Source organism: Rhinopithecus bieti, unplaced genomic scaffold (assembly GCF_001698545.2).
Source record: "Rhinopithecus bieti isolate Rb0 unplaced genomic scaffold, ASM169854v2 scaffold_42532, whole genome shotgun sequence".
Taxonomy (NCBI): Eukaryota; Metazoa; Chordata; class Mammalia; order Primates; family Cercopithecidae; genus Rhinopithecus; species Rhinopithecus bieti.
This window is the reverse complement of record NW_016818301.1, coordinates 1,541,944-1,550,119: the sequence shown is the minus strand read 5'-3', so window position 1 is coordinate 1,550,119 and position 8,176 is coordinate 1,541,944. Positions and strand designations below refer to the sequence as shown.

The window sequence follows — 8,176 nt, the reverse complement described above, 5'->3', positions numbered from 1 at the left end:
GACAGAGCAGGACAGGACAGGCGGGCGGGCACAGGCCCGGGCCCAGCCGCCTCAGCAGCCGTCAGGCAACATTTTTCTGCCCCTTCTCCACCACCCACCTCCCCCACCCCCACCCACAGCCCCAGGGCTCAGGGCTCCCTCTACTGGCTTGTGGGAGGTGGGGTCAGTGTGGGGACCTTAGGAGTAGGGGCGGGGAAATAGAGGGAGGCTGACTTGGAGATCCTTCAGAAGGCATTGGGCAGCCAGTGGGCTGTGATCCCTTTGGCCTCAGTGATCCACCCAGGAGGGCCTGCTGGGGATGAGGCGGGTCCTAGAGGGTACATTTGGTCCAGGAGCAGGGCTGGATGAAGGAGGGGGAGAACGCAGGGATCCAGGCTGAGAAGAAATAGCAGAGAGTTGGAGAAAAGGGTGTTCTTGGGAATCCACAATGCTGCCTGCACCCTACGGTTTGCCCTAAACTGGGCAGGCTCAAAAGATGAATAAGGTTGTGAGTGGGAAGACAAACACCAGTAGTTGGAGGAAGCCACTCTCTGGACAGGTTCTCTGCATCTGTAATCTGGGAGGGAGGTGGATATTACTATTTTCATTTGACAGTTGAAGAAACTGAGGCTCAGGAGGTTAAGTCTCATCATCCATCTAATGAAGACTAAGTGCCAACTTCACATGCTAGGGACTCACTCAACATCATAGAACAAGCAAATGGCAGAGCCCATATCCAAACTCAAGTCTGGTGGATCCCAAAAAACCCTGAGTGTACTCCATGAATGCCCATGCATGAGCTTATTGTCTTTCGATGAGTTTTCTACCTACTTGGAAAGATAAGACAAGCAAACATGAAAAATTAATTATACCACTGGCAGGATAACAGACACTCCCCGCCCCCCCCCCCCCCCCCCCGGAAATGAGTGACACCTTGGGAGATGCATGGAGGAAGATCGGTGGGGATTGGGGCCCAGGAAGACTCCTTAGGGCAAGTGGGATCTGAGGTGAGTTTGGAGAGATGCTAAGATTTTGATGACTTAGGGTGGGTCTGAGTCCAGAAGTTTAGCAATGTTATCTAGAATATATTTGGAGTTAATCAACCCTGCTAGGAGTACGGGGCTGTGTGGAGGATGCTGTGGGAGGCCACTGGAAGTCTTATGATATCTAACATGCCCATTTTCCCACAGCACTGTTTGTGTTTGAAATATTCATCTACTGTGTCTTGCAATAGGGATCCCCCCACCAGTGGCCAGAGTCAGTTGTCTTCTGTCTTGCTTATCTGCATAACGAGGGTGAGATAGGTGGGGCTGAACTGGGGGATTTCTGACATTGTTCTTGTCCCTCTGACTCAAGAGCTGGAAAGGTAGGTTAGGCCAGAAATCTAGGACCTCCAGGGCTTAGGTCTACAGATGTTGCCAACAGGGACTGGCTGGCCCCTGATACCACATCCCTGGGCAATTGATCCTACCAACCATGGTCCTTAGTAGAGAGACCTTGGTGCAGGCCAAGCCGGTTACAATGACCATCCATAGGCTTGCCCCTTCTTGTCCGCAACTTATTTCTTTTTAGGGGTAGCCTCATTTTTTTCTATGCCCAGGAATGGCTGTTTGATGAGGATTCCAGATCCTATATATTGTGTATTCCCTACCACCACTGTGCGTCAGGCCCCAAAACAGGCAAATTCTCCCAAAGGAGCACATCTTCTCTGGGCTGATCCCAGGCCAATGCTGACCCAAAGGCCTGAAAAGCAGAGTTCACTCTCTAAGGAAGCATAAAGGAAGGAAGGTGAAAAGTGAGTGGGGATGGGGGAGATATTACTTGATGTGGTGTCAAAAGCCAAAGTTATAGGGGGTATGTGAGTCTCTCATGCTAACTCCTCAGTTTTTCTGAAGCCCACAAAGGGAACTGACTTGCTCAGAGTGGCTCAGCCCACACAGAGTTGACAGAAACCAGAGATCGGAAGCAAAGCTTGGTGTTTTGCCCAATGCCCCCTGCCACGCCCCTTCTGGAGTTTCATTTCCTATGCATTTAGGATGGGAGCAAGGACAGGAGGGCAGGGAACAAACTGGTCCCTTGGGATTCTAGCTGCTACTACTGCCCATCCCTCCCCCTGACCAGCTTGTAAACAAGTCTAGTTCCCAGGCAGCCAGTCAGCCTGGGGAGCCAGACCCAGACCAGGAACTGGCTCTGGGGCAGCCCCCCAGCCCCAGCCCCACCTCCTGAAAGTCCCTGGCCTCCATACTCCTCATGATTCTCCCTGTCTCTAGTCCCTGTGAAACAGAGAAGGTCAAGAGGTTTTTGTCTTTCTGTCTTGCTCATCTCCACTCCCTCCTGCCTTCTTAAGGGAGGAGGAGGGAGAGGAGAAGGATGGGGTAGAGTAACCTTGGGAAGATAAAGCCAGTCAACCCTGGGAAAGTAGGGAGTTAGCAGAGGGCAGGGTTGAGGAGGAGGGGCTGGGGAACTTAGAAGTAGGGGCAGCGGGGGTGGGGAAGATGAGCTTGCAGAGTCCCCGACTCACAGGTGGAGCCCCAGACAAAAGGAGCTGGATGACTGCAGAGAGGACTCATTCCCTGCCTCTGACTCTCAGTGGGGGAAAAGAGCATATTTGAGGAAATGAACTAGGAGTCATGAAATAAGATGTGGACAGGGCCCTGGGCTCAAGTGAGAACTTTCTCTTAGATGGCTTATTTATTCATTCAAAACCACATATTAAATGATGTTTGTTGTATAATATACTACAGGTATTATTCACATATAGCACAGAATTCATACTATACAATTTCATTTGTAATACAAATTGGGGTTGGGGGACGATATAAACTAAGTACCCAAGTCTTCCAGGAGATGCAAAGGAAAATAAGGCAGTCCTAATGCTCAAAAAGCTCATAGTCTTATCTCCTGACCCTGCACAGCCATGTTGGAAGCTACCTCCAATCCTTCTTATAATGAGGTAGGATATATGGGCAGCAGAGGGACAGATAGATTGATGGATCCATAGAGACCAATCAACTCTCAAAAGTCACTGGGTCACTGGGGTGCCCTGACCCACCCTCCATTGCTTTACTTATCTAGGCTGGGAAAGGGTGGGGGCCAGTGCTGGGCTGGTCTTAAGCACACAGGAAGGAAGATGTGGACTGTAGCCTCTCCACTGAGAGACATCTGGTTCCTGAGCTACTTGGGTAAGGATGACAGCAGCAACCTGATTTTGTGTGTGTGTGTGAGTGCGTGCACGCACCGTGAGAATGCAGGCGCACACACACGTGTTTGTGTTGTAGACCGTAAAGGACTGAGCTTACTACACATCTTCCTGCACCACCTCTTCAAGCACCTCTGTCCTTAGTGTTGAGAGTTCTACCTTAAGACCTAAATTCCTCTTGCTTCTATTTAATACCATCACATTTCATTGTTGTGGAGCCAGAATATGCCTGGGCAGCCTGTACTTGTGGAGCAAATGGGGACAGTGGGGCAGATATGCACTAAAGCAAAACTGAAAAGTAGGCCACCTTGACCTCTGGCACCACCTACCAGCATTCTCTGTTTTCTATCTCCCGGGACCCCTACCCCCACCCAGTTTTTTTTTCTGCCCTCTGCCGAAGAACTTTTGGGTGATCTCTAATTACCCTCTGCTCCCAAATGCTCTACTCATTCCTTTGAGATGGGGATCCCAGCTAAGTGTTCAAATAGGAGCAAGCTGATGAAAGTGGTTCCCCAGGTGTGAATCCCTATGGAATTAACCTTCAGGGGTCTGCTGTACAGAAACGAAATGTCAGCTCTCTCCTCAGGCAGAACGAAGGTCAGGAGTGGAGGGATTTCTGGAAGTGCATGAAACTTCCCATGAAGTCTTCCCCTACCAAGCCAAACATTGCCTGGCCCCCAGCAGTGATGTCACCCCAATAGGTAGGGCTTGGTTCACTGCCATTCTGCTCAGAGAAGGCAACAGATCCTTGGCCGTGTGTGGTGGCTCATGCCTGTAATCCCAGCACTTTGGGAGGCCAAAGCAGGCAGATCACCTGAAGTCAGGAGTTTGAGACTGGCCTGGCCAACATGGTGAAACCTTGTCTCTACTAAAAGTACAAAAAAATTAGCCAGGCGCGGTGGTGCACGCCTCCAGTCCCAGCTATTTGGGAGGCTGAGACATGAGAATTGCTTGAACCTGGGCAGTGCAGGTTGTAGCGAGGTGAGATCGCGCCAGTGCACTCCAGCCTGGGTGACAGAGCGAGACTCTGTCTCAATTAAAAAAAAAAAAAAAAAAGCCACAGATCCTGGAGCAGGAGAAGGGTCAGTGTCACCTACTTTCCAACAATGCTTCAGAGACCTGGCCCCCAGCTCCTTCCTCCTGCTCTCCAGTTCAGGGACACAGAAGATATCAGGGTAGGAGGTCCCACCTTAGAGATGAAAGCCCAACACACCCATTTTACAGAAGGAGAAACTTGGGCTACGGAGGGGGTGTGACTTTTCTCAGCAAGGCTCCATTCCCTAGCCATTCCGACATCTTGTGGCATTCTCTCTTCCTGGGATTGTTCTTGCCTTTCATCGCGGATGTTCAGCTGACACATATCCAGCTTGTGGTCCACTAGGACCATATCATTCCTTGATACTGCTTACTTTTCTTTGGTGTCTCTTGATGACACATACTTTCTTTCCCTTGACGGCCTTCTTGATCTTTCTTCTGTGATTTCTTTTCCTTGTCACCCTTTTGGGCTAGACGTTTGAGTTTTAACTTTGGTTTACCTGGTGCCAGCTGCCTTCACCTTCAGTCAAATTTCTACAAGGATTTATTTACAAAGATGTGCACAGGAAGATAAGATTGAATCTTTGCTCTGTAGCAATTATCAGAATAGACTCTAGTTAAGAGGGGACGCAGACATGGAATAGTAGGAGAGCCAGGCAGGACAATCTCAAGTGCAGTTTGGGGGTAGGGTGGGAGGGCATGTCTCAGCTCCCGGCTGGGGGCCAGGTGGGGCTGGTCTCCCTCCCTTCCACCCCGAGCCCTTATAAGGGTAACACCCTTGACTTGCTATTATCTGCTTTCCAGGGCTGTGGGCAGCCCCTTGGTTATGGATCCTATCAGCATCTGCAGGAAGGCACGGCGGCTGGCCGGGAGGCAGGCTGAGTTGTGCCAGGCTGAGCCGGAAGTAGTGGCAGAGCTAGCCCGAGGCGCCCGGCTCGGGGTGCGAGAGTGCCAGTTCCAGTTCCGCTTCCGCCGCTGGAACTGCTCCAGCCACAGCAAGGCCTTTGGACGCATCCTGCAGCAGGGTCAGTGTGGGGAGGGGGCGGAAGTGGGGCTGCTTTCTCCCGGCTGAGGGACCCGAGGAGTGGGGAGCTGGTTCGCTGAAGTTGCCTGAGCCCCACTTCCCCGTCGCAGGTGTCTGGGCACTCTGCAAGGACCCTGCCTCCCAGGCCCCTGGTCCCAGGTTTCAGGTCCCAGGCCCCAGCTGACCGCCCCAGCCTGTGCTGATTGCACCTCTCTGTATTCGCAGACATTCGAGAGACGGCCTTCGTGTTCGCCATCACTGCGGCGGGCGCCAGCCACGCCGTCACGCAGGCCTGTTCCATGGGCGAGCTGCTGCAGTGCGGCTGCCAGGCGCCCCGCGGGCGGTCCCCTCCCCGGCCCTCTGGCCTGCCCGGCACCCCCGGACCCCCTGGCCCCGTGGGCTCCCCGGAAGGCAGCTCCGCCTGGGAGTGGGGAGGCTGCGGCGACGACGTGGACTTCGGGGACGAGAAGTCGAGGCTCTTTATGGACGCGCGGCACAAGCGGGGACGCGGAGACATCCGCGCGTTGGTGCAACTGCACAACAACGAGGCGGGCCGGCTGGTGCGTAGGGGCACGACGGAGTGAGTGTGTGCGGAAATGTGAGTGTGCGCGCAGGAGCGTGCTTGAGAAAGTGTGGGCAGGAGTGAGGGCGTGTAGGTGGAGGGGGCGTTAATGTGTGGGGGAGTGGGCATGTGCGGAAAGACGGGCTGCAAGCATGGATGGACATGTGGGAGGAGGGGTGTCCAGCCTCAAGAAGGAGTCACTTGGGGGTCTGAGAAGGCCAGATGCTGGGCGGTACAGTGGGCAGAATGGGGAAGGGATACTCAGGGAATAGGACTGAGGGTCTTTAGTGACCCCAGGTAGAGAGGGCACAGCTTCAAGACAGGACAGGTGAAGCAAAGCTTGAAGTGGGTAGGGGGTCTAGATGCCTGGGCAGGGGCAGAGGAATAAAACAAAGGTGGTGATGAAAGACAGGAAAGAAGCTAGGGCAAGGTCTGGGGACTGGGTAGAGGGAAGTCAGGGGGAGTGAGAGAGGCCTAGAAAGAATTTGAACATGTCTAAGGGGCAATGGAAAAGAGCAAAGGACAGGGAACCAATCTGGTGGAGGTTGGAGGGAGTCAGGTGGAGGCCAGGACAGCTGTGACCAATTCTGGGCACTTGCCAACTGGCTGCCCAACAACCCCAGCCCAGGTCTCACCTGCCCAGAGCTATGGCAGCCTCTCCTCTCCCCTCTGTATTGAGGAGAGCCCCAGGAGTTCTCCTTCAGGAGCAAGAAGGTTGTCTGGGTGTGATTGTTCCAGGAGGGGGCAGGGTAGACTCAGGCTGTGGACACAAGGTCAGGTTAGCCCCTGGATTCTGAGCTTCCAGAAATGACTTTCTTGGGTCTTCTGAGCCATCAATCCTTGGTAGGGTTGGAAATCTTAGACCCGGCTTCAAACAGTGAATAGGGGAGAGGCCGCCTGGGTTCCACTCTCAGTACTGCATTCCCAGCCGGCCCTCCTGCACCTATCCCTCAGTTCTAGAGTTCTCCAGGGACACCGCCATACATACCGTGTCCTCTAGGGTTCGGGCCTGAGGCATCGGGCAGGGAGAGGAGGGGGCCCGAAGAGGAATGTCCGGACAGGCCCACATACCTGCCAAGAGGGCTGGGGCGGGGTGGCGGAGACAGACGCCCAGGCGGCTGGCTCTGCATCTCTGTCAGCCCCGCCTGGGGCTGTGAGGGGTAGGAATGAGGGGGCCAGGTTGGCAGGAGGGCTAGGCCTCCACAACTGCCACCTCCCCCCTCCTCCAGAGAGAATCTCATCCCTGCTGTCCATTCTGCTTTCTCCCCCACCCCCTGGCTTTGGACCCTGGAATCTCTGCGCTGCATATTGTCCCCCGTCTCCCCGCTTCGTTATCATCATACTACTGCATCCTCACCATTCCTCCTGCTCCTCCCTTCCGAGCTGTCCTTTCCTTGATTTTCTCCTCCTGAACTTGCTGTCTCCTTCTTTTGCCTGCATTTTCCTCTCTTCCTTTCACTTCCCATTCCCAATCTTATTTTCTGTCCATCCACTGGGCCCTTCCCTGCACCCCCATCTGTCCACATGCTTCCGCCCCTCTGCTCCCCGCAGGCCGTGCGGAGCCACACGCGCACCGAGTGCAAATGCCACGGGCTGTCGGGCTCGTGCGCGCTGCGAACCTGCTGGCAGAAGCTGCCTCCATTTCGCGAGGTGGGCGCGCGGCTGCTGGAGCGCTTCCACGGCGCCTCACGCGTCATGGGCACTAACGACGGCAAGGCCCTACTGCCAGCCGTCCGCACGCTCAAGCCGCCGGGCCGAGCGGACCTCCTCTACGCCGCTGATTCGCCCGACTTCTGCGCCCCCAACCGACGCACCGGCTCCCCCGGCACGCGCGGCCGCGCCTGCAACAGCAGCGCCCCGGACCTCAGTGGTTGCGACCTGCTGTGCTGCGGCCGCGGGCACCGCCAGGAGAGCGTGCAGCTCGAAGAGAACTGCCTGTGCCGTTTCCACTGGTGCTGCGTAGTGCAGTGCCACCGCTGCCGTGTGCGCAAGGAGCTCAACCTCTGCCTCTGACCCGCCGCCCGGCACCTAGACTGACTTCGCGCAGCGGTGGCTCGCACCTCCGGGACCTCAGGACACCGGCACCGGGCGCCGCTCGAGCCCAGCCTCTCCCTGCCGAAGCCCAACTCCCATGCCTCTGGAAATGGTGAGGCGACGGACTTGAGAGGAACACCCACCTACGAAGGCCCAGGGCGCCGGACGGCCCCGAAAAGGCGCTCCGGGAGCGTTTAAAGGACACTGTACAGGTCCTCCCTCCCCTTGGCCTCTAGGAGGAAACCAACAAATCAGTCTAAAGGCCCCTGGATACTGGGCTCCCCAGAACTGCTGGCCACGGGATGGTGGGTGAGGTTAGTATCAATAAAAATATTTAAACCAC

The 8,176-nt window shown here is 55.2% G+C and overlaps 1 protein-coding gene across 1 annotated transcript; it reads left to right on the top strand.

Moving 5' to 3' along the window:
- Positions 1 to 5,022: 5,022 nt before the first annotated feature.
- WNT6 (Wnt family member 6) lies at positions 5,023 to 8,176 on the top strand. Its single transcript, XM_017856905.1, has 3 exons — positions 5,023 to 5,238; positions 5,463 to 5,797; positions 7,351 to 8,176. The coding sequence occupies exons 1-3, from the start codon at positions 5,040 to 5,042 to the stop codon at positions 7,810 to 7,812; spliced, it is 996 nt and encodes a 331-aa protein (XP_017712394.1). The 5' UTR covers positions 5,023 to 5,039; the 3' UTR covers positions 7,813 to 8,176.

Excerpts from the sequence above, each read along its gene's own strand:
- WNT6 (XM_017856905.1), top strand. The coding sequence starts at position 5,040 with ATGGATCCTATCAGCATCTGCAGGAAGGCACGGCGGCTGGCCGGGAGG. Across the intron at positions 5,239-5,462 it reads TGGACGCATCCTGCAGCAGG|ACATTCGAGAGACGGCCTTC; the intron begins GTCAGTGTGGGG and ends CTGTATTCGCAG. Across the intron at positions 5,798-7,350 it reads ACAACGAGGCGGGCCGGCTG|GCCGTGCGGAGCCACACGCG; the intron begins GTGCGTAGGGGC and ends TGCTCCCCGCAG.